This window comes from Prinia subflava, chromosome 5 (genome assembly GCF_021018805.1).
Source record: "Prinia subflava isolate CZ2003 ecotype Zambia chromosome 5, Cam_Psub_1.2, whole genome shotgun sequence".
Classification (NCBI taxonomy): Eukaryota; Metazoa; Chordata; class Aves; order Passeriformes; family Cisticolidae; genus Prinia; species Prinia subflava.
Window position 1 is genome coordinate 550051 of NC_086251.1, and position 24356 is coordinate 574406.

Sequence of the window (24356 nt, forward strand, 5' to 3'; positions counted from 1 at the left end):
CAAACCGTTCTGGGATTCTGTGGAATTAAAGACGTGGCTCAGCGGGGTGGGGTGAGGTGGGGACGGCACCACGGGAATGTCGCGTTGTCCCCGTGAGATCCCGCTGGCGGGTTCTGGGGTCTCTGCTGAGCCTCCCGGCGTGTCCGCAGCCTCCCGGTGCATCCCGCCAAGAAGAGGAAACACTCCGAGTCCCCCCCCAACACCCTCAATGCCCAGATGCTCAACGGGCTGATCAAGCAGGAGCCGGGGATGGGATCCGTGCCGCTCAACCCCGACCGCGTCCAGACGCCGCCCTGGCACCAGCCGGGTGCGCTCTCACCAGGTACCCCCGGGATCCCCTGGATTCCTGAATTCCGGCCCCGCTCCCGCCAGACCAGGGCTGTGGGAGGAGGGAGGATGGTCGCCAGAGGTTGCCAACCTGTGGGATTCACCCCTGGCCTGGATCTGGTGCTGCCCTGGTAGTCAGCAGGGAAGCTTCAGGCAGCTTCCTTGGGCTCCCAACCGTCTGGGTGCTGATCCCGGTGAGTAAAATTGGGATTTAATCCATTCCGACGCTCTCCGCAGGCCTGATTCAGGATAACGACAGCCTGAACGGCTCCTACCTGGACCCCAACTTCCAGTCCATCAAGTGGCAGCCACACCAGCAGAACAAGTGGGCGACTCTGTACGACGCCAACTACAAGGAGCTGTGAGTAATTCCTTGGCCGCTGGAAAAAGCAGGATTCGTGTTCCGTGTGCGGGCAGCAAGACGCCGGCATCGGGAGCAACTTGAAATACGGGATAAGGATCTCCCTGGGCTGGGCTCTGTGGGAGGTGATGCTCCCCCCTGCCCCTTTCCTGCTGGGAATGTTGCTTCTCCTCACTTTTTGTGGATAATTAGGGAATGGCAGGAGGCATTTTTCAGCAGCTTTGGTGACAATTTCGCAGCCACTCAGACCTTGCTCACCAGGGAGGGCTTTACTGGCAAATCCAGCCTTGTCCTGAGGAAAGTTGGGACGAACAGCACCTTTTCCCCCTCCCTAGGTTTTACCAGGATCCCGGATTTTAAATTTAGGATTGGGAATTCCTAGTGTGGGTGGCTGGAGGTCATCCAGAGCCACTTCAGGACAGCTGAGCAGCATGGACAGGAGGTGGAGGAGCAGGAGTGGGAATGGCTGGGGGGGCAGAGGAGGAAGGAAAGAGAGGGAAGGGGTTTAGGAAATCTAAGAAGTGGTGGACAGGCCAAAGAGGAAGGCTGGGATGACCAAGACAGGGAGAGAGAAGTGGGAAGGTGGGCTGGGAATTGTGTCAGCGGAGGATGGAGGCAGCACACCGGGAAGGAGGAGTGCTCAGGAGGAAACCACTCTGGATCCTCCCTGCATTCCTGGGAGGTGACAGAGAGCTGGCAAGCAGTGGGATGGCTTCCAGGAACCTCTGAGGGACCCTCTGTTCCCTCCCAATTCCCTCCCTCCTCTTTCCACACAGCCAGCTGGGGTCCTGTGGGGGACAGGGAGCAGGGAATACTCATGGATAACCTGGGATTGGGATCATACTTGGCCTGGGAATGGGAGCCAAGGGCTCCGAGGGTGGGGGCAGAGTCCCAGCTTTCCCACACAGATCTGCTCATCCAGTCTTGATCCCATCTTTCATGGTGGTGCCAGGGCAGGGAGTTCTCTGCTGGAGCTGGTTGCCCACCCCACAGCAGGAGAGGGATAATTTGGGAGGACAATTCCTTCTGGTTTACCAAGCCATTTCCATAAAAGAATATCAGCAGCTCCAAAACTATCCTGTACTTTTCCCTGCTCTCCACCACCAGTTTGCTCCCTCTGGATGGTGGGATGGGGAAATCTGAGCATCTCCCATGGATCCTCTTCCCCAAATCCCTCTTCCATGTGCAAGAATTCCACTGCCACCTCCTCGGACCTCTGTCTGGGACAGGTCACCTCTTATCCTTTAGTTTTCCAGCCTTCCTTCTTGTCACTTCCTGCTCTGGGAAAATGATTTTCCATCCCAAACACATCACAGCTTGTCCCAGGCCATTTCCAGGCATTTCTATCCCAGTTCCAGAGATTTTTTTCCATGCGCCCTGATGTCCCCAGGTGGATTGGCAGAGACAAACTCCACGACATTTTCTGCTGGGCACCGAGGAGTTGCTGAGGAACCTCTGCAAAACCAGCCCTGCTCTCTGGATCTTGGGATCACTTCCCTAATTCCTGCTTTCAGGATTTAGGGTAAAAGCCAGAGCAAGCCCACTCCTGGGGCATTGAGGTCGCCATCCCGTTGTGTAAGGAGTAAATTCCATTGAGGAGATTTGAGGAAGCCACGTGGGCTTTGTTGTGGCGCTGGATTTGAGTGGAATTAAGGGTTAAAGGCTGATTAATTAATTTTTAGCTCCACGTTACCTCAGGGGACTCTTCCTGCTCCTGTGCAAGGTGGGCCTACATCTCTTTTTAAATGGAATGTCCTTTCATTCTCCTGGTGCTGCGCTTTCCCAGGATAATCTGTGACAAGCACACAAAAATATTTCCATTTTTCCTTGCTCCTATCATGGCATTTTTTAAGTTGGTTGATTCGAATTTGGCAGGTAGGAGTTGTCTCCTTCCTTTCTGCTTTTGGGTGTCCTCAGCAAACGAGCAGCATCCACATCCAGATCCATGGTTATTCCCCCAGTTTAGCTTCCAAGGGGCAGCCATTCCCAGTCTGGTTTCTGCTGGAAGCTGTCCCCAGTCTCCATGTGCTCTTTGAGTTCCCTGTGATCCAGGTGCCCAAAACCTTTTCACGGCCTCAGGAATGTGAATCATTTGAATTATCTGATTTTTTTCCTGCTCTTGATCCTAAGAAAAGAGTCCAGGAAGGAGGTGAAGGAGGGAGAGCGTGGGAAGCTGTCCAGGTTCTTACCAGATTCTTGGGAACGATTACAGGGCAGAAAAATACAATTAATGCTATTCCATGTTTTCCTCCCTTTGCACACAAAAAATGAGGTTCCATAAGGGGATGGGGTAGGGATTAGGTTTCCTTCCAGGCTCGTGTCTCAGGTTTTGCCAAGGAATCTGTGTTGTTGAAGGAGGCAGAAATCCCTGGATTAATTTTATGGATAACAGAGAATTTTTTTGGCCCTTTGCTCTGATTTTGTGGTTTTAGACTCAGTGAACATTTCCAGGGATGAGCTGGTTTCCAGCAGCGGAGCCAAAGAGGCCTGGAACCGGGCAATTCCCTAATTTACTCCTGGGAGAAGGAGCCATTCATCTCCCTGACAGCGGGCTCCGATAAATTCCAGCTCCCTCCTCCTTCTCCCAGCTTGAGGGAAGGCAGCTGGGAATAGTGCAGCCTTTCATGGAAACATCTCCGTGCCGAGGCCAGAGCTTTGGAACTGGGAAGGTGCTGTTCTTTTCCCATCCAGCTCTCCAGGGGTGATCCTGGGGTTTTGGGGTTATACCCCTTGGCTGGTAGAAGTGTCCAGATGAACAGCTCCAAACTTGGCCCTGCTGCACGTCCTGGATGTCACCAAGGGAATGGAGGCCAGTGGGATGTGGTCCAGAGCTGCTGGATGTTTTTGGGGTGCTGGTGGTGGATCATGGATGGATCCCGGGGAGCTGAAGGGAACACGGAGCATGGACACAGAGGTGGGATCGTGTGGGAGAGGTTGCAGTGTCCCTCTGCTCAGCTGGAGTTTGTGTCCTGGGAGCGAAAGAAAACAGGGAAAGCATGGGATTAGGGAATGTCTTTGGATCAGGGATCTCTCAGTGTTATGTCTTAGGAGTGGTTTAGATATGGGAAAACCTGGATGGAAGGAGGGGAAGGAGACATGGGGGACATGAGCATCCCTCTGCTGTCCTGCTCTTGGCCAAATCCCAATACAATTCCCTGTGGGATCAGGAAAACCTCCTGTGATCCTGCCCTTCTGTCCTGCCTTAATCCGCCCCTGTCAGTGGGCATGTTCAGGATCAAATAATCCATTTGACCCCAGACCTTTTATTCCTGACACTTTGCCCTTCGGCCCCTGCACTGTCCCTGGAAAAGCCAGTGAGGAAAGCAGCTTCTCTCCTCTGGCCAGTCCCAGTGCAGGGATCCTGATTTGGGGAATGCACCAGCCACAGCCATTGGGAAAATGGGAAAATAAGTGAAAAGGAGCCTTTTCACTTATTGTGAAAGGTATTGTGAAATACCTGAAATTTCCAGAAGGCAGAGGAGGGGGAGCCTGCCTGTCTCCCCTCTGTCAGCACACATTTAGCAGCCATCAGTTTTCCGGTTTGGGAAGCATCCATGGCTTGGAAGTTCGGACAGACCCTCCCTCTCCTTGGCTTTGCCAGCTAAAAAAAACAGTGGGAAGAGTGGTGAACACCCAGGAGCCATAAAAACAGCCAGGGCTGGCTTTGCCACCCTTGGGGTGAGGGTGCTTGGGTCAGCCTCAGCTGCGTGTCGCAGTCAGGAATATCCAGATGGAGAATCCAGGGCTGAGGCTGGGAGGAGGTTGGGGAATTCCTCTCGTGCCTCTGGGCTAAGGTAGTGCTCTGCTCCCACCGCCTGGTTTGTGTCTGGAGCACAGCATTCCCAGCTCCCTGGGGCGTAAGGAGTGAGTAGTTCCTCGTGGCCATCCCAGAATTACTCATGGCAGCCTGGAATCACCCCCAGCTGTCCACCCCAGGTGATTGCACTCTGGGGAATGGTTTTATTCCAGAAAAAAAGGAGGGACACCAGTGAAGAATCCCTGTCTCCTTCTTCCCAGAGTCTCCTGAGTTCTGCCATGTTCCTTACTGTCAGTCTCTCCACCTCCCCTCCCGTTGCTCCTGTCTTTCTGGAGGTGGAAGTCAGGAATAGTTTGGTTTATGGGGGGAAAGTACTCCATAACTTCTAAGCCTGAGAGTCCAAGGCTGGGCTGAGCTCTGCTTTTACCTCATGCCTTGTTCCTTAATTAAAAACAACGGGATTTGGGTGTTCTGTGGGATGAGAGGCAGCTCCTTCCCCCCTTCCGAGGGCCCACCAGCCCAGGACTGGGCTTTACGGATGGTGAGGAAAATGGACTCGCTGGAAAGGCCACATATTTCCCTGATTCCCATGGAAACCAGCCCATTAAGGAGATGTAGATTAAACCTTTCCAGCTGGTGTGTGTCCATGGAGCAGCCAGGATCCCTCCTCCCTCCTCCCTCTCCTCCTCCAGACCTGTCCGCTCAGAGCTGGGAGCTTTTCCACAGCGGCCAGGGCAGGTGGTTGTGATTTCAGCAGGAATTCGGGATACAGGGGCACACCCTGGTGGAAGGTGACACTGGGAATGCCACAGGGTGTGGGTCAGTCTGAGCTGCTTCTCCCAGTGAGCCATTTTAAAGGGATGCTAGAGACTTGGGAACTTGGGATCTCCATATCCATTCCCAGCTGAATGGGAAGAGCTGTAGAGTGATGGGGGTTGGAAGGGACCTTAGGGATCATCCATGGACAGGGACACCTTCCACCAGCCCAGGTTGCTCCGAGCCCCGTCCAGCCTGGCAGGGAACACTTCCAGGGATGGGGGTATCCACAGTTTCCGTGGGATTCCCGGCCTGAGCTGCTCCCTCCTCGCAGCCCAATGCTGACGTACCGCGTGGACGCCGACAAGGGCTTCAACTTCTCCGTGGGGGACGACGCCTTCGTGTGCCAGAAGAAGAACCACTTCCAGGTGACGGTGTACATCGGGATGCTGGGCGATCCCAAGTACGTGAAGACCCCCGAGGGCCTGAAGCCCTTGGAATGCTTCTACCTGAAGCTGCACGGGGTGAAGGTGAGCGGGAGCTGAGGGATGGCGGGGAGCCCGGCTGGGGAAAGAGGGGTTGGGAGGCAGCTGGGAAAGCACCAGCTCCTCGTGTAGTGGAGGAATTGTGGAATTGGGTAGGTTGGGAAAACCCTCTAGGATCATGGAGTCCAGCCCTGCCCCCAGCACTGCCACAGGCACCACTAATCCATGTCCCCGAGTGCCACATCCACACAGCGTTTAAATCCCACTGGGAATGGTGACTCCACAACTGCCCTGGGCAGCCTGTTTCAGTGTCTGACCACCTTCTCCATGAAGGGATTTTCCCAAATATCATCTAAACATCCCCTGAGGCAATTGAAATACGAGTCCTAAGATGGGCTCAGTCTGGCCATCCTCAGAATTGGTTCCCACTCACCTTTGGCTCCAGAGGGATAAAAGCACTTTGGGAAGATCCTTCCATCCTCAGCCTTTTTGACTCTTGGACAATGCCCACACTCGGGCTGGGTGTGTGGAGTTGGATGTGCCCAGGAAGGGTTGGCAGAGAGCTGGGAGGGGGAAGGTCTCTGTGCTCCGTGCCACATTCCCAAATCCTTTTCTGTCCAGCTGGAGGCCTTGAACCAGTCCATCAACATCGAGCAGTCGCAGTCAGACCGCAGCAAGCGGCCCTTCAACCCCGTCACGTGAGTATATCCGTGTGGGAATGGACATCCTGCCTTTCCAGGGAAGGAGCAGCACCAGGAGAGGGTGGGGTGATGGTGGAGCTGGAGGTTTCCCTCTCCACTGTGTGGGTGTCACACTCTCCAGTTTCTCCCGCTTTCCTCTCTTTTCGTTCCCAACCCTGCTCTGTGCCCAGTTCATAGACTTGCTGTGGTGGAGCAGGCTGGAAGATGGCTATTCCCAAAAACGCCCTCCTCTCCAGGCTGTGGCTCCAGCCTTTCCATACCTGGCTCCTCAGAGCAGCCTCAGGGCATGAACAAAGTGTTGCAGTCCCAAGATTGGAGCAGTGCTCAGTTGGGGATGAGGGCAGTGTTGTCAGGTCCAAGGCCTCCAGGTGCAGGAAAACCCATGTAATTCCCACCTAAGGAAGGAAGAGATAGGAGAGGAGTGGGAAAAGATAGGCACCATTTCCAGATAGCCAGCATCCTCCCTCATTCCTTTGTTTTCCTTTCCTCCCAGGGTGAACCTGCCCCCGGAGCAGGTCACCAAGGTCACCGTGGGGCGGCTGCACTTCAGCGAGACCACGGCCAACAACATGAGGAAGAAAGGCAAACCCAACCCGGACCAGAGGTGAGGGAGGACACGGGGGGAGCGTCCTGGGAATCCCGTGGATCTGCCTCTCCCTGGGTTGGGCAGAGTGGCTGGAGTGGGATGCGGGATACCAGAGGGGTGTCCCTGCTCTGGGAGGGGCTGGGGACACCCAGCACATGCTGTGAGCCCACTGCGGTGCCCAGTGCTCCAGAGGGGATGGAGATCCAGCCCTTTCCCAGCCATCCCAGCACGGGATGTGTGCCTGAGCCGTGTCCCTCCTCAGGTACTTCATGCTGGTGGTGGCCCTGCAGGCGCATGCCCAGAACCAGAACTACACGCTGGCAGCCCACATCTCCGAGCGGATCATCGTCCGGGTAAATCCCTGCCTCCTCCCTGTCCCCGTGGCTGCACCATCCCGGGCTGTTTTCTACGTTCCACATCCAGAAAATGCATGGATGTGGCACGTGGGGTCGTGGTTTAGTGGTGAAGGTGGTGGTGGGTTGGCTTTGGTGTTCTTGGAGGTCTTTTCCAAACCTGATTCCCCACCTTTCCCACCTCCTCCAAGCTCTCCCTGCCTTGCTTGGTAGCTTTCCCTGTCCACACTTGGACTTCCCAGACTTCCCAAAGCTGTTTCAAGAACCTGTTACAGGATAAGGAAGGAATTCCATTCTCCAAATGGGATCAGTGTCCAGTAGAATTGTTGGGACTGAGGGAAGAGGGATGTTGGAACTCTGCAGCAGGACCAAGAGGATGTGGGAAAGTTGGGCATTTTCCCAGAACAACACCTTTTCATGTCCTGAGGCAGAGGAGCAGGAAAAGAAAGGCACCATTCCCAGGGTTTCACTGGAGCCCTCACAGGGACCTCAGGCAACAAGTCCACAATGGATTTAGGCAGCTTCCAGGATGCCCAGCGCGGAATTTCAGGGAATTGCAGGCAGGCTGGAATGCTCTGAATTGGAGACCCAGGAGAGGAGAGGAGGAAGAGAGGAGGAGGAGAGGAGGAGCAGGAGCAGGAAGGGCCAACCTTCCCCCTCTCTGCTTCCCAGCATTCCCCTCCCTGCCTCCCAGTCAGCCCTGTCTCCGTGTGTCCCCGCAGGCGTCCAACCCGGGGCAGTTTGAGAGTGACAGCGACGTGCTGTGGCAGCGGGCGCAGCTCCCGGACACGGTGTTCCACCACGGCCGCGTGGGAATCAACACGGACCGCCCCGACGAGGCCCTGGTGGTGCACGGCAACGTCAAGGTCATGGGGTCCCTGATGCACCCCTCGGATGTCCGAGTGAAGGAGGACATCCAGGAGGTGAGGAGCCTGGGAAGCGGGGCGGGCCTGGGGTCACCAGGAGTCGGAAGAACTCCGATGAACCTTGTGGGTCACTTCCAACTGGGAATTTTCCACACTCCTGTGACTGTAGAGTGGATGGGAAGTGCCTTAGGATTCTTTCTGTCCCAAGCACAGCCAGTCCACCGTGTCTTAGGGGATATTGAGTCTTCCAGTGTTAGCCAGAAGCAGCAAACAAAAGGTGGAAAATGAGTGGAAAAAAGGTCAATATGGCAGGTGCCTTGCCAGAGCCTGGGTGAGAGGCTTGGCTCTGCTCTGAATTCCTCTCAGCTGGATTTGGCCTTGTAGAAAAGCTGGATATAATCATGTCACCAGTTTTTGGGAGCTTCCCTGTGTCTGGTTCTGCAAGGAGACTCAGTCTCCTGATTTCCCTATCCAAGGATCTTGTCCCAACCCGGACATTAGCCCCAGTGTTTCTCCTTATGGCTGCTCAGAGCAGGGTTCAGGGCTGTCTCCCAAAGGAATTCCCATGGGCTGTGGTGGGTTATCCTGCTGGGACGCAGAGTGGTGGCGATTTGAGATGTCCCATTGGGAATTCCATGTGCCTGTTTGGTGCCAGGTGGACACCACGGAGCAGCTGAAGCGGATCTCCAGGATGAGGCTGGTGCACTACAACTACAAACCCGAGTTTGCAGCCACGGTGGGCATTGACAGCACCTCTGAGACAGGTACATCCCATGGGAATACGCCTGTGGGACAGCAACGGCCCACGGGAATACGCCTCTGACATGGGAATGTCCCACGGGAATTCCCTGCCTTTCCCAGGGCAGCCCCCAAGTGTGGGGTGGGAAAGAGGGGCCTTCTCACCTCCCAAATTAAGGAATCTAATGAAATTCCCTCTTTAGTGAGTGGGAGAGAAGGTGGCACTTCCCACAGGGAGGAGGTTTCTCCAAGTACACTACGGTGGGGTGATGATCCCTTATCCATAGAATTTGGGGAGCTGCCTTGTCTGAGCATCCTCTCTGCCCTTCAGGGTCTCCAAGGAGCCCTGCACTGCTTGGAATGAGGAAGGGACACCCTGGTGCCATTCCCAGAGTGTCCAGGGGGGTGCAGGATGATCCCATCCCACTGTTCCATCTCCACACAGGTGTCATCGCTCAGGAAGTGAAGGAGATCCTCCCAGAAGCTGTGAAGGACACTGGAGACCTGGTCTTTTCCAATGGGAAAACCCTGGAGAACTTCCTGGTGGTGAACAAGGTTGGTGGCAGCCAGGAGGCTGGGGGACCTGGCTCGAGGGAATCGTGGAGCTGGATGTGGAAGAGGGAAAGTGGGATGCCTGGGAAATGCTCCCAGATGAGTTTCAGACCTGCCTGGTCTTCCAGAAGTCAGGAGCAGCCCTGGGTGGGAGCAGGAGGTGAAATTTGGCAGCGTCTCCCTGGGGAAGGGCTCCTTGTTGGCAGCTTCCTGCAGGGAGGCTCCCAGCGCTAATCTCCCCTCCCTGGATAAGATAAGGTGCTTATGTCAGGATAACCCGGAGCACCTGGCTTCCTGACCCTTCCCGACCTGTGGCAGCCTGGTTGCTGCTCTGGGAATTGAGTGGATCCCAGGGATCACCCAGATCAGGCGTGGCTCAGCCTGCTGGCCTCATTCCCTGCCAGGAGCGGATCTTCATGGAGAACGTGGGCGCCGTGAAGGAGCTGTGCAAGCTCACGGATAACCTGGAGACGCGCATCGACGAGCTGGAAAGGTGGAGCCACAAGCTGGCCAAGCTCAAGAGGCTGGACAGCATGAAGTCAACTGTGAGCTCTGGAGCCTTCAGGTACACCCGTGGAGACACAGGGAATGTCCCCTTTCATCCCAGGAAGCTCCAAGGGGCAGCTCAGACTGGGAGCAGGGAGGTGAGGGAGGAGTGGGATGCTGGCTCGTGTCACTTGGCCTGGAGTGGATTTAAAGAGCTGAGCCTGGGGAGGTTTGGAATTCCCACAGGATGAAAGGGTCTCCATGTTTCCCTAAAATCAGTGCCTTTCTCATAGCAAAGTGCTTCTTGTGCTTCCAAAATCTCCATCCTGACCCTGCTTGTGCCATTTTTGGGGCAAAGCACCAAAAGGGTTTGTGACTGTCCCGCCACAAAGAGGTCTTTTCCCTCCCAGAAAATCCCATTTTTGCCTGGGAATGGCTTGGAGAGCTATCCCAGCCCAGCTCCTCAACATTCCTCCTTTCTCCTTGCAGCCAAACCGGGAGCCAGTTCAGCCGGGCAGGAAGCGTGCCCCACAAAAAGAGACCCCACAAAGTTGCCAGCAAGGTAAGGGATGGATCCCAAAGGAGCAGCTCCGGGAGCAGAGAAGGGTCAGCCTGGGGAAAAGGAGGAGCAGGGGGAGCCTCACTGTCCACAAATCCCTGGAAGGAGGTCAGAGCCAGGAGCTCGAGCTCTCCTCCCTGCCTTATCCCAAAGGAAATGGCCTCAGGTTGTGCCAGGGGAGGGCTAGGCTGGATATTAGGGAAAATTTCTTCATGGAAAGGGCTGTCAGGCACTGGAGAGGGCTCCAGTGGTGGAGTTCCCATTGCTGGTGGGATTTAAAAACCGTGTGGATGTGGCACTTGGGGACGTGGATTAGTGGTGGCCTTGGCAGTGCTGGGGGAAGGGTTGGACTCCATGATCCAAGAGGGCTTTTCCAACCTCAGTTTTCCCAAGATCTTCCCTTCCATCTCCTAATGGAGATTTTAAATGTCTTCCAAACTTGGGGAGCTCAGGATTTTCAGGGAGGCAGGAAGAGAGCTCGGGATGGGCTGGGGGAGATACGTGCAAGGACCAGAGCAGCGAGGGAGCTGAGCTGATCCAGAGGGTCCTGAGCTGATCCGGGATTTTTTCCCTGGCAGTCTCCGTCGGTTGTCCCGGAGCAGGCCTGCATCAGCCAGCGCTTCCTTCAGGGCACCATCATCGCCCTGGTCATCATCATGGCATTCAGGTGAGATCCCCCCCCGGGATTCTGCGTCAGCTCCGTGCCATCCATGGAATGTGCAGTGAGGGGCTGCAGATCTCTTCTACCAGAGAATCCGGGAATGCTTTGGGTTGGAAGAGACTTTAAAGGTTTATCGGGTTCCAGCCCCCTGCCATGGGCTGGGAACTTGCAGTATCCTAGGTTGCTCCAGCCTGGCCTCAAACGCTTTCAGAGAAGCGGGAAGCTTCTCTGGGCTGGAATCCTGTGGAAGCAGATGGATCCCATGCTGTGTCCTTGATCCCTGCTCCTCCTGATCCTCTCCTCCTCTCTTTTCCAGCGTGGTGTCCATGTCCACGCTCTACGTGCTGAGCCTGCGCAGCGAGGAGGACCTCGTGGACATCGATGGGTGGGTATCCCAGGGATCACTGGGAGGGCTGGAGCACAGAAACTGGGATCACTGAGCACAATTCCAGAGCTGCAAACCCTGCCAGGCACAGCCACACGTCCCAGTCTGACAGTGGTTGAATTATCTGGAGCAAGAAGTGAGGAACAGAGAAGGAAAAGGGAGTGTCCTGTCAGGATGTGCTGAATGCTCCTTGTCACCTGATAATGAGTCTCTTTTTCTCCCTCTCTTTTCCCTCTCCCATTTTTCTCCCTCCTCTCCTCCTTACATCTCTCATCCAACCCGTTTTCCTTGCACTTTGTTTCCAATGTCCCTGTTTTTGTCTTTTCCTTCCCATTATCTTCCATATCCTCTTTCACTCCCTGTCCTCCTGGCCATCTTCCCCCTTTCCTGTTCTCCCTGTCCCCCTGCACTGTCCTGTAGCTCCTTTGCTGTACCCACTGCCTGTCTCCTGGCCCTCTTTCGGCACGGGGGTCCCGGAATTCCAGTTGCTCTGTGTCCACGGTATGTGACTGTTTCATTATTTCCTTATTTAATTCCTTCATCCCTTCTCTTAATTCCTCTTTTTTTTTCCTGCACCACAAAAAAAGCTAAAAACAGAGGAAGGGACGTGAGACTTCCAGTAGGGATGGTTATGGATCTTGTCAGGGAAGGGATACTAGGAGCAGGAGATGGAAAAATCAATTAACTAAAGGTTAAATAAAGAGATAGCATCCTGCAGGGAGAGCAGAAGCAACATAAAGCTGTGTAAGGAAAAGGGACGAGGCAGTGGAGGAACATGAGGGATAAGGGTCGGATTTAGACTGGGATGAAGGTGAAGCTCCAGAGGCTGGTGCCCACATTTCCTTTGGGAGGCTGGCATTGAGTCTCTTTTCACCTGGAAAAGAAAATCCCTCTAATTAGACAAATCTTGGAGATGACCAAGTGGTTATTTTAAATTCCTCTGAATAAGTGAAGCTCCATTAATCCCACAGAAACCTGGAGCGATGCTCAGGGACAGGTAAGACATGGACACAGGTGTCCAGCAGTGCTCCTTGCTCTGCAGACCTGGGTGAGATTCCCTCCCTTTCCCATCTCCCTTAGCCTCAGGAGATGCCTGTGGTGTCCTCAGCTCAGGTTTTGGATAGTTGCAGTGAAACACCTGGAATTCCATGGGGTGAATTGGCAGGGAGGGCCTGTGTGTGTTTCTAAGGAACAACGTGAGGAACAGTCTGTGTTCAAGGGATAAGGGAATGGTCAGAGCTTGGAGCCTGTTGATTCCCAAGCACCTAAATCCATGTGGGAGATTCCTGATGGGAGTCAAATCTGCCGTGTACGCCGTGTTCTGCCATGTTCCAGGAGGGTTGCTGGTGTTCTCCGAACCAGCTGGGACTTTGCCCTGCCAGACATGGAACTGCCACACAATTCCCTGTGGAATTTCTGAGCTCTCCTTGCTGTCTTTGTGGCTTATGTGCCTTTCTCCTGCCTTTCTCACATCACTCTGTTCTCCTCCACATCTCCACTTACTCCACATCCCTCTTCCCGTCCTCCTGCTGCAGCCACTTTTCTCCCCACCTACACGTGGCCCCATTGCCCACCTCCAGGAGGTTCCCAGCATCTTTTCCTGCATTCCAGGTCAAGCCAGAGCATTGACAAGACGCAGACGGTGCGATCCACGGCTGCATCCAACGGAGCCGGCAGCAGGACTCCCCCGGAGCATGGTGGGTGCTGGATTGGGATGGCTCTGGTTTCACAGAAGGGATGCAGGACACCGGGTGCTGCTCCCGTTCCATCCCTTGATTATTCCCTGTGTCCCTGCAGTCCCAAATGAGATGCATGGAGTAGCCCTGGGCATTCCTGGTCGCAGTGTGCTGGCGTGTTTCAGCCCTCCCTGTTTCTCCACGTGCTGCTCCGCTGCTCCCACTGACGTCTCCTCCGTTGTCCCCTCGGAGACCAGCCCTGCCCACGCCACCAACCGGACAGGTGAGGGCCAGCCCGGCTTCCCAGAAATGCTGGGACCTCTCCAAGGTTTGTGTCGTGTCCCCTGCCCTGTTCCTTGTGGGAGGGTCTCCTCAGTCTCCTCCAGGATGAACAATTTCAGCTCCCTCTCCGCTACAGATCCCTCGTCATCCTCATTCCACTCCTTTGGAAGCTCTCTGATAGCTGATACCCTTTCTGTTTTTATCCTTGGATATATCCTTTATATCTTTCTCTGCCCATGTGGTGCAGTTTGGATCCTGTTGCCAGAGGGATGTGGGGACTGGGAAGCATTTGGGGCTTCCCACGTTGCCAGCAAAAATGCTTGGGAAGCTACACCAGGCACAGCTCACCTGAGCAGCCCTACCTTGAGGTCTGACCACATTCCCTCCTGATTCCATCACCAGCTCCGTCAGGCACAGAAGGAATGGAAGCACAGAATCCTGGAATGCTTTGGGTCAGAAGGGACCTTAAATCCCATCTGGTTCCACCCCTGCCACGGGCAGGGACACTTCCACTGTCCCAGGCTGCTCCAAGCCCTGTCCAGCCTGGCTTGGAACACTTCCAGGGATCCAGGGGCAGCCACAGCTTCTCTGGGCAACCCGTGGAGCATCAGGAGGTGACATGGGAACAGGGCCATCCCCGTGCTCCCAGCCTCTCTCAGCACAACCTTCTCTCCCGTTTTTCCGCAGACCAAAGCCAGCCCTCCCTCCTGCCGGTGACAAATATCAAAGCCAAATCCAGGGGCATCACCGGGAAATCCGCCTCCTACACCAAGTGGCCAAAGACTCCTGACAGGTCTCAGAGCTTCGGCAGCCCCAATGCCAGCCCCTCCTCCCCCTTCTCCCACATCCAGGGCAAATCCAAGTACATCTCCAACCTCTCGCTCTCCCGCAGCAGCTCCCGGCAGCAGCGCAGCCTCCGGCAGCCGGTGAGCGAGCGGCCCCGCACGGAGCAGCCCGGCTCGGATGGTGCGTGCATCTTCCTTCCCTTCCAGCCCGTGCTCCGGGGGTTTTCCACCCTGGCTGTTCCTAAGCATCCTGTTCTCTCGCCGGCAGGGCCAAGCCCGGTGCTGCAATCCATCCGGATCCTGGAGATCAACCTGGCCATCCATTCCCAGTACTGCGCCGCTGCCAACGCCTGCAGGTGAGCGGGAAGGGCCCCCCGGTGGCACCCCAAATGGGAAAATCTGGGAGCTTTTCCAAGATTTTCTTGGGTGTTTCCTGCCATCACCTCGCGCTACTCCATGGGAGGAGGAGCCGGTGTTCCCAGCTTTCCCTCAGGGTTTGTGTTTGGTGGTGGGCTCGTCCTCGGGACGTTGGGAAGTTCTCCCCTCTGAGTTCTCAGCGTGCCGGGGATTTTGAGCCTTGTCCTGGCCTTCCCACAGCCTGGTGACATCTAATGCTCTCTCTGTGTTCCCAGGACTGGGAATTTCAGCTACCGCATCCCTGTGAGCCAGCGGACGGCCGTGAACACCAACCTGACCCTGGAGATGAAGTGAGTGCCCATGGATCGTGTCCTTTGGGAGTGGCTGACGTGGCCACGGTGTCTCCATGGGAAAGGGACACAGGTTCCCCTTTCCAGGCTCTCATGTGTCCTCTCTTCCCAGCTCCTCCTCCGCTGTGTCCATCTCCCTTTGTGGCCTCGTCTCCAGCGATCCCTGCCAGGACGCTGTGAGCAGGAACAGCTCCACTGACTCCACAGATGTGCAGGTAGGGAAAAAGGGACAGCTCACTAAATACACATGGAATCACTGAGGTTGGAAAAGTCCAGCCATTCCCCCAGCACTGCCAAGGCCACCATGTCCCCAAGTGCCACATCCACACGGCTTTTAAATCCCTGCAGGAATGGCGTCTCCAGTGCTGTCCTGGGCAGCCCTTCCCATGAAGGAATTTTCCCTGATATCCAACTTAAACCTCCCCTGGCACAGCTTTAGGCCGTTTCCTCTAATCCTGTCCTTTGTTCCCTGGGAGCAGAGCCTGATCCCACCTGGCTGCCCTCTCCTGTCAGGGGGTTAAACAGAGGCAGAAGGTCCCTCCTGGAGCCTTCTTTTCTCCAGGCTGAGCACGCCCCTCCAGCTCCCAGAGCCCTTCCTCATCCCACTTGTGCTCCGGGAAACATCCACGGGGTCCCTTGACAGCACGAGGCTGTGGATTTCCTCACGGATCCAGCCTGGAGAACATCCCCCAGGCTCGTCCCTGCCCTCATCCCAGCTCTTCCCCTTCCTCCCCCAGGACACCACGCACCGCTGGCCGCTGGTGATGCTGTCCTTCCGCGAGTTTTCCTACCACTTCCGAGTGGCGCAGCCGGTGAGTACCCGCAGCTTGCACAGGGAAGGAGGGAAATGTGGGGCTCATGAAACGTGGGGAATGCAGCTTTAGCACCAAGAGCTTCCCGTGGTGGCAGAAGGATGATCTGTCCCTGTCCCAGCCCATAATCCAGGCAGAACTGGAGTCGCTCCCCTCTCTAAGCTGCTTTTCCCATTCCCAGGGCCGAGCCGACTGTGGCGCTTCCCTGGAGCAGCTGGGGCACCTCTTCACTGACTATTACTTCCAGTTCTACTGGCTCTGTGAGTGAGCCCTGGCAGCACCAGTGCCCTCTGCTCGGAGACAGGAGGGGAACTGGTGCCACTGGGAGCCTCCCGAATCCCCTGCTCCGCTGGCCCCCAGCCCCACCTCATCCCCGTGTCCTGCGGCAGCTCCGGAGCTGGAATGGCGATGGCTGGAGAAGCTGAAGCTCAGCACACACAGGACCTAAAAGCCACCAGCAGCCCTGCGGTGGCTCCTGGGGGGACCTCGCACCGATTCCCAGCATCCCACATCCCTCTCCTTCCCTTGCGGGGATGTTTGTGTCATCCATCGCTTCCCCCTCCCTTTCCAACGCTGGATTTGGAAGCATCACACCGGACTGAGCGTGGGTGGCTCTGCCACATCTCAGAGGAACGCTCCTTCCACGGACAGGAGCCCCATCCTGGTGCTCCCACATGTCCCACATCGGTTCTTCGCAACACTGGAATTGCTTCAACACTGGAGCCCTTTCCCAGAGCCAAAAGCTGGAGTTTGGCCTGGAAAGGACGGCTGTGCCTGGACCTACTGGAAGTCGTACACTGGAGTTGCTGTTCCTTCTGCTTGGCCCAGGGCCACTTCCCACTCCCGGACCTGCCAATGGACGCGTTCCTCTAGGAACAACCGGAGAAGGAGCAGCTTCGACGTTGTCCCCCCCTCTTCTGCGTGCTCTTAAATCCCATATCCATGTGGGATATCCAGGTCTGGATGGGTAAAACCCCCACTCAAACTGCTGCTGAGGCCATGCCACACCTGGGGACACCTGTCCCCAAGCCAGGGGTGACAAATGACCGGGACTTAGCCACGTTAGGTGTGGTGGGATCCGTTTTTATCCACTTGGAAGTGGCGTGTGCGGAGCTGCCTGGTCGGCTCTGGAGCCAGTGCCAACCTGTGCCCAGATGTGCAGCACTGGCAAAGCCTGGAGTGCCCTTGGAGCCAGGCTGAGTCCCTGGAAACACCAGGATCTGTGTCCAGGAGGGATCTCTGCCTCGGGAGAGAGGGGTGGTGTTCTCCCAGAAGTTGGGATGGCAGCAGCTGCAGGCTGTCCCTGGGGGGATTTGAAATATTTTACTGTTACAAGTCCTTAACTTGCTAAACTACTGAATTCTTGTGGGGTTTAAGCCATAAAAAAACAGGAATTTCCTTCTGGCCCCCTTGAGCCACGTGTCCTGTGGGAATGCCAAGTGGCTCCCTGTGCTTCCCCCTCCCCATCCTGCTCCTTGTGCTACAAAGGAGTTGTCTGCGTTCCTGGAGGCTCAGCCACCTCCAGGTTATTCCAAGATGGATTTCCCCGAGGAAACAAGTGAGGGGGGAATGCCACATGCTGATCCCAAGGACACTCTGAAGCTGTGCACGTCCGGTTTCATCTCCCATTATCCCCCTCCTGAGCTTATCCCAGCAAAGCAGCCCTGAAATTCCTGGTGATGTCACTTGGATTTGGCATCTGCCCCAAAGCTGTTGGTAGGGAGGTTTCAAGGCCCGGCAATGCTGAATTATAGTTACTGAAATCCACTGAATCCTGGAAAGCAGGGAATAGTGGGTGAATTCCAAGGGAATTCCAAGCAGCCAAGGAGTTGGAAACCCCAGTTTTGGGAAGCTCAGTGGGACAACAGGACGCCCCAAGGCTTGGGAATACCTATGCACAAACAGAGGTGCTCCATGCTCAGCAGGATTTTGTTTTTCCCTGAATTTGGGAACACCTGGATGTAGTGTAGTGCTCTTCCCTCCACCTGCCCTGAGTGGTTTTTCCCGGTTTTAAACTGGGAGGTGACTTCCTTGGCAGGTTCATTGTCCCCTTGGCAATCAGTGGCCCAGGCTGGCAGGTCCTTCCTCAGGTGAGTGATGCTGAGCTGGGATAAAAGCCCCTGGAAGAGGAAACAGGGAATGTTGGGGGGCCAGAGCCTGCAATCACATCCCCCTCAGCCAAGACACCCCGATACATCCCACCCCATTCCTGAGGGAAGGAATCAATCAAGGTGGCCCAGGAGGAGCTGGGATCTCTCAAGTGTCCCCAAGATGTTCAGCCCTGGAATTTAGGGAGATCCCCAACAAACCAAGTGCCTGGGGGCTTGGATTTATCTCTAGTGCCTTTTTCCTTACGGAACAGCCCCAGGGAACGGTGTTTTCCCACATCTATTTCCAAATGCTGCCTCAGAAGTTGTGCCTGGGTGGTTTAACTGGGGATGTGCTAATTCCTGGAGTGCCAAAGCCAGCCCTACCCACGTGGAGCTGGCAGCAATCCCCTGGGATCAGGAGAGGACGGGGATTCAGGATGAAGTTTTTAGTGTCAGTAGTACCTTATGTCTTAAAGTGGCACAGGTTGCCCAGAGGAGTTTTGGATGTTCCATCCCTGGAAGTGTTCCAGGACAGGTTGGATGGGTTTGGAGCTGCCTGGACTAGTGGAAGGTGTCCCTGCCCACGGCAGGGAGTGGGACTGGATGGGCTTTAAGGTCCCTTCCCACCCAAACCATTCCAGGATTCCACGACAAAAATCATCCGTCGGCTGCTTCCCAGCGAGGCAGCAACGAGCTCCAAAGGGGCTCAGAATTACAAAACGAAGGAGTCATGGAATTGCTTCCAGGCCTGGGAAACAGCTGTCTGCACGGATTCCCCCCTCAAAACGCATCTCTGCCCCTTCCCTGTCCCCAATCAGTACCAAGAGAGTTCACAATCAGGCCTTTCCCTGCGTGGGACGGAGGGAATTCCGAGCCCAGGGAATTCCGAGCCCGCCTCTCCAGCTTGGGGAAATCCCTCCCCATCCAGCGGCAAAGAGACATTCCTGGCAGGACGGAAGACAAAAGGGTGGAGAACGAGGCTGTTTGGGAGTTGTTTCAAAAGCAAATTCCCAACTCTTCTGTCCTACTGTTGGAGCTTAAAGCCTGTAAATAGAGACTATGGCACCACTGGAAGAATTAAGGAAAAAAACCACCACGTAAAGCACTAATTTTGTTGGTTTTAAATGTTGCTGCCACAGCTTTAATCACTGTATTTTGCCAGCCAGTTCGTAGAGTTGCATTTGTAGCAGGTTATTATTGATTCCTGGTTTTTATTTTTGGGGAACAAGCGTGGTTTCCCTCTTTTCTTCCTGATTTATATTTATATTTTGCTGAATTTGAGGGCTGAGTCGTCAGATTCCCTGGATTTTTTTTGTTGTTGTTGTCTTTTGTTTGTTTTGTTTGGCTTATTTAGACTTTGTTTTATGCTGGAGGTAAATGTGCCCATATGAATAAAATATATAAATACTGCTTTGTATCCAAGGATGGCTCCTGGTGTTTTCCTCTCTCCCCTAGGGAATAACTCAGGCAAGTGGCTGTAAAACTGCCTGTGGGATGGAGGAAATTCCTGGTCTTTAGGCAGTGGAAGTTTGTAGATATTCCCAGTCATGGCTCTCTGGAATGGGGATAAAAAGGAGAAAGGAAGGAGGAAAAAGAAAGGAAGAAGGGAAAAGAAATTAGGAAGGAAAAATGAAGGAAGGAGAAAAAAATAGAGGGAAAAGTTAAATGGACAAGGGAAAAAGGAAAAAGAAAGCAGAAGGACAAAGAAAGGAGGAAGGAGAAAACAGGAGAAAGGAAGAGGCCAAAAGAAGAGAAAGAAAGGAAAAGGAAAATCTGCCTCTGACCTCTCATTGCTCATGTCAGAGGGCAGGCTCAGATCCAGAAGGATGCAAAAGTCCACAGAACAAAATCTTCCTTCCCAAATGGGAAATTTGGGCTTGAATTTGTGATTTGGAAGTGGAACGGTTTGAAAGCTGGGCTGAAATTCCAATCTGCCTCCTAAAGACACAGAGATCAATTCCTCGTTTCTAGGCCAGGCAGTTAATTCAGGAATTAATGAAGGGCACATCCAGCACCACAAAACTCCTGGTTAGGGATGAGAACAGGCACGGCATTCCCAAAAAAAAAAAAAAAAAAAGGATGAGGGGATGTGACAGCAAAGAAGGCTGAGGGATTAAAAGCAGATTTAGGATTTATTTTGCACAGCCTGGCTGCACCAGGACACAAGGTGGCACTGGAACACTTGTGACCACACACAGCACAGAAATCTGGGATAACACTGGGAATATCCCAAAATGCCTGGATCTTGTGCCAGTGTGGAGAAAGGCAGGCTCGGGGGGGACCTCTTCACTCTCCTCAATCCTATGACAGGAGGGTGCAGCCAGGTAGGATTGGTCTCTTCTCCCAAGGAAAGGGACAGGACAAGAGGAAACAGCCTCAAGCTGCACCAGGGGAGGTTTAGGTTCAGCCTTAGGAAAATTTCCTTCATGGAAAGGGTTTCAGAGCACTGGAACAGGCTCCAGAGGTGGAGTCCCCATCCCTGGAGGGACTGAAAAGCTGCGTGGCTGTGGCACTTGGAGACACAGGTTAGTGGTGGCCATGGCAGTGCTGGAGGAATGGTTGGACTGGGTGGTCCTAGAGGGCTTTTCCAGCCTCTGGCTTCCCATAATTCTATCCAAGCCCTTTGGAAAAGCCAGGTTAAAAACAACAAAACAACAAATCGGCAGCCCCCAGGCAGGTGTGTCACACAGTCACTTTTATTCACCTGTGGGACAGTGCCTGTCACAGACCACACCTGCTACAGGCGTTTTCTCATGGAAATATAAAAGAAATATATAAAAAGAGCTTCCCCGAGTCCCCCATGCAGGCCCCCGGCGGGTTCAGACGTAGATCCCGACCCAGAGCAGCAGGAAGAGGACGCCGAATCCCATGAAGAGCGAGGCCACCAGCGAGATCAGCAGCTCCTTGTAGATGTCCCGGGTGTACTTGGTGGATGTCACCTCGTAGCTGCCAGCCGGGGGTTAAGGTGGCAACAGAGGCACAGCGAAGCGAGGGGACTCCTACCCGCTCCCCTGCCCCCGGGAATTAGGGCGATAATCCGGGAATGGGAGACACAGCAAGAGGACGGCACCCCCCGCCCGCCCCCTCAGCCGCGGGGATACACGAAGAACCAGGCGGTGAAGAACATGCCGATGGCCAGCAGCACCACGGTAAGGTGCGGGAACACGGCCGGGTTCACCGGGCTCGTGTATCTGCTCATCGCCTCCAGCTCCTGCGGGGACACGGCAGCGTTCAGCGGGGCCGGGCCGCCACCGGGCCGGGCCCCCTGTGGCCACCCCCGGCCCCTCCATCCCCGGCCTCACCATGTCGCCGGTCCCTGCTGCGACACGTCGGCTCCGCTCTCGCCGCGGCACGTCCGCCCCCCTCCGCCGCCGGAAGTGGAAGTGAGGACGGGAACGAGGCGCGGCCAGCGCGAGCCGCTTCCCCATTGGCTGGCGGCGGCTCCCGGCGGGCTCGGCGGCGGAGCGCGGGAGCGGCGGCGGCGCGAGCGGCCGGGTAATGGCGGCTGAGGGAGAGCGGGGAGCGGAGGGGACACGGGGCTCTGAGGGGGTAATGGCGGCTGAGGGAGAGCGGGGAGCGGAGGGGACACGGGGGCTCTGAGGGGAAACGGGGGCTCTGAGCGGGTAATGGCGGCTGAGGGAGAGCGGGGCTCTGAGGGGAAACGGGGGCTCTGAGCGGGCAATGGCGGCTGAGGGAGAGCGGGTATCGGAGGGGACACGGGGGCTCTGAGGGTAAAGGGGGGCTCTGGCGGGGTAATGGCGGCTGAGGGAGAACGGGGTTCTGAGGGGGAGGGAAGAGGGGCTGATGGCGGGCCTGGGGAGCTGGGAAGTAGGGAGATAACGGGGAGGTGATGAGGTCTGGTTGTAATGATGGAGACAATCGAATTTTGGGGAGGGGGATTGGGATGGGAAGGGCAGAGGTTGGAAGGACAGTAATGATGGGCTGAGAGGGGTGGTGAGGGATAAGGGTGGCCTGAAGCAGGACACAGCCCTAGGAGTGATGGTTTGCAGGGGAAGAAGCAGTGACCTCTTTGCTTCCTCCTCCTTGGGTTGACCCAGCGCTCCTCACGCATCCCCTCTTCCCTTCCCCAGGATGGGAATCCATGGCTTGGCCAAGCTTATCGCCGACGTGGCCCCCGGGGCCATCCGGGAGAACGACATCAAGTCGTACTTCGGCCGTAAGGTGGCCATCGACGCCTCCATGAGCATCTACCAGTTCCTGATCGCCGTGCGGCAGGGCGCCGACGTGCTGCAGAACGACGACGGCGAGACCACCAGCCACCTGATGGGCATGTTCTACCGCACCATCCGCATGGTGGAGAACGGCATCAAGCCCGTGTACGTGTTCGACGGGAAGCCCCCGCAGCTGAAATCCGGCGAGCTGGCCAAGCGCACGGAGCGCCGCGCCGAGGCGGAGAAGCAGCTGCAGGAGGCGCAGGAGGCCGGGGAGGAGGAGAACATCGAGAAGTACAGCAAGAGGCTGGTCAAAGTGACCCCACAGCACACGCAGGAGTGCAAGAAGCTGCTGGCGCTGATGGGGATTCCCTACGTGGAGGCTCCCGGAGAGGCGGAGGCCAGCTGCGCCGCCCTGGTGAAGGCCGGGAAGGTGTACGCCGCCGCCACGGAGGACATGGATTGCCTCACCTTCGGCAGCCCCGTGCTGATGCGGCACCTCACGGCCAGCGAGGCCAAGAAGCTGCCCATCCAGGAGTTTCACCTGAACCGGATCCTGCAGGACCTGCAGCTGACCTGGGAGCAGTTTGTGGACCTGTGCATCCTGCTGGGCTGCGACTACTGCGCCAGCATCCGCGGCATCGGGCCGAAGCGCGCCGTGGAGCTCATCCGCGAGCACAAGTCCATCGAGAGGATCGTGCAGCAGCTGGACACCAAGAAGTACCCCCTGCCCGAGAACTGGCTGCACAGGGAGGCCCAGAAGCTCTTCCTGGAGCCCGACGTGATCGACGCCGACGCGGTGGAGCTGAAGTGGAGCGAGCCGGACGAGGAGCGGCTGGTGGAGTTCATGTGCGGCGAGAAGCAGTTCAACGAGGAGCGCATCCGCAACGGCGTCCGCAGGCTGAGCAAGAGCCGCCAGGGCAGCACCCAGGGCCGGCTCGACGACTTCTTCAAGGTCACCGGCTCCATCACCTCGGCCAAGCGCAAGGAGCCGGAGCCCAAGGGGGCGGCCAAGAAGAAAGCCAAGGCCAGCTCCAAGCCCAACGGCGCCGCGGCCACAAAGACTAAAAAGGCAAAATAACTGGATTGGGCACCCGCAAGCCTCTGGGGCAGGGTTTTTGGGGGGCTTAATGAGGAGTTTTAGACTAATGGCAGTTGTGTGTCAGTGCTGCTTGTTAGTGCTGGGAAGGAAGAGATGAGGCCAGCGGAGTGGAACAGCCTCCAGGCACAAACACACCCAGAATTCCAGAGCTGAGCAGCTGCAGAGCACACTCAGGAGAAATTAGATGTCAGCCCGATCCTATCCATTCCGGAAGAGGTAGATGCAAGCAGAGACTAGAAAGATAGGAGTGGAAGGCAAGCTGGAACTGGGAAGGAGGCTTCAAGTAATGAGGTAAAATTCTCCCTTTCACGAGAGTTCATTAAGGTTTTTCCTTCCCTTTTTGTGATCACTCTCCTTATTCAAAGCCCAGTTGTGATCTCAGTTCCAGCAATGTCCTGGCCCGCTTTTAGTGCATAATCCATGGAAAGCTGAGCACAGACTGCAGCTCTCCCAGCCTGAAATGTGCTTAGAAATGCTTAAAAATCAAAATATCCATAAGCCTAGAACTGCAGCCTCTTCAGTCCCCAGATTCCAGAGGCATTTTGCTGTGTTGTACACACAGGTCCCAGGATGGGAATTAAAACCTTTTATTTGTTATTTTATTCTGTATTTTCTATAGTTTTTTGCTTGTCAGAGCCACAGGATAAGTTTTGTTTTCAGAATAAAATTTGAACACAAAGACACTTTCTTTTGTTTTTCTTTCTCCAGAGAAGTGGCTTAAACGGTGTTTTAAAATGAAAATCCCAGTTTTAGAGGGAATTCTGTAACAGCCAACAACCAAACGCGGTCTGGAACACAAAGAATTCCAATTTTGAGCTCTTTGGATGCTTCGTAGACATCAGAAATCTGTGAGTCTGCTCTTAGCCAATTTGGAAAACAAGAAGCTGGATTGTTTTTTTGGGGACATTAATGTTTAATATTTATTATCCATTAATCTTGCTAAAATTGGGATATATGTTTCCTTGCTGTGGATTCTCTTACATGTTTCAATCCATAATTGTTTTTTTCCCCTGAAGTTTTTAAATTAAGCGTTCCTCTTTTATCTCCAAATATCTTCATAAGTACAGGAATGGTTTTGTGGTGGAGGGATAAAAATGATTTAAAAATAATAATTATATCTGGAAATAAGTCTGGGGAATTTACCAATTCTAAAAGTT

At 55.1% G+C, this 24356-nt stretch overlaps 3 protein-coding genes across 5 annotated transcripts in view; 2 read left to right on the plus strand and 1 right to left on the minus strand.

Annotated features, from left to right (window-relative positions):
* Positions 1-19347, plus strand: part of MYRF (myelin regulatory factor) — a 43692-nt gene extending 24345 nt beyond the window's left edge. Inside the window, exons 6-27 of one of the 3 annotated variants that reach the window (XM_063397490.1) lie at positions 150-322; positions 565-688; positions 5536-5731; positions 6308-6384; positions 6881-6991; positions 7236-7326; positions 8049-8249; positions 8848-8956; positions 9376-9485; positions 9887-10047; positions 10458-10530; positions 11106-11194; positions 11505-11573; positions 13185-13270; positions 13371-13532; positions 14219-14324; positions 14424-14497; positions 14585-14672; positions 14949-15023; positions 15136-15238; positions 15761-15835; positions 16017-19347. In XM_063397490.1, the coding sequence (XP_063253560.1) occupies positions 150-322; positions 565-688; positions 5536-5731; positions 6308-6384; positions 6881-6991; positions 7236-7326; positions 8049-8249; positions 8848-8956; positions 9376-9485; positions 9887-10047; positions 10458-10530; positions 11106-11194; positions 11505-11573; positions 13185-13270; positions 13371-13532; positions 14219-14324; positions 14424-14497; positions 14585-14672; positions 14949-15023; positions 15136-15238; positions 15761-15835; positions 16017-16103 (2440 nt within the window). In that variant the 3' untranslated portion in view covers positions 16104-19347. Of the gene's footprint in view, positions 1-149; positions 323-564; positions 689-5535; positions 5732-6307; positions 6385-6880; positions 6992-7235; positions 7327-8048; positions 8250-8847; positions 8957-9375; positions 9486-9886; positions 10048-10457; positions 10531-11105; positions 11195-11504; positions 11574-13184; positions 13271-13370; positions 13533-14218; positions 14498-14584; positions 14673-14948; positions 15024-15135; positions 15239-15760; positions 15836-16016 lie in introns of all 3 variants that reach the window. The other 2 variants (XM_063397491.1, XM_063397489.1) reach the window with 2 other exon arrangements.
* Positions 19348-20598: 1251 nt separating this feature from the next.
* Positions 20599-21380, minus strand: TMEM258 (transmembrane protein 258). Its single transcript, XM_063397493.1, has 3 exons — positions 21228-21380; positions 21027-21136; positions 20599-20871 (listed from the first exon to the last, which is right to left on the minus strand). Exons 1-3 carry the CDS (start codon positions 21351-21353, stop codon positions 20745-20747), a joined length of 363 nt encoding a protein of 120 aa, XP_063253563.1. The 5' UTR covers positions 21354-21380; the 3' UTR covers positions 20599-20744.
* On the plus strand, positions 21309-23842 carry FEN1 (flap structure-specific endonuclease 1). Its single transcript, XM_063397492.1, has 2 exons — positions 21309-21420; positions 22017-23842. The coding sequence occupies exon 2, from the start codon at positions 22018-22020 to the stop codon at positions 23176-23178; it is 1161 nt and encodes a 386-aa protein (XP_063253562.1). The 5' UTR covers positions 21309-21420; position 22017; the 3' UTR covers positions 23179-23842.
* The last annotated feature ends 514 nt before the right edge of the window (positions 23843-24356 follow it).

Excerpts from the sequence above, each read along its gene's own strand:
- TMEM258 (XM_063397493.1), bottom strand. The coding sequence starts at position 21,353 with ATGGGGAAGCGGCTCGCGCTGGCCGCGCCTCGTTCCCGTCCTCACTTC. Across the intron at positions 21,137-21,227 it reads CAGCAGGGACCGGCGACATG|GAGCTGGAGGCGATGAGCAG; the intron begins GTGAGGCCGGGG and ends GTGTCCCCGCAG. Across the intron at positions 20,872-21,026 it reads TTCACCGCCTGGTTCTTCGT|CTACGAGGTGACATCCACCA; the intron begins GTATCCCCGCGG and ends CCCGGCTGGCAG.
- FEN1 (XM_063397492.1), top strand. The coding sequence starts at position 22,018 with ATGGGAATCCATGGCTTGGCCAAGCTTATCGCCGACGTGGCCCCCGGG.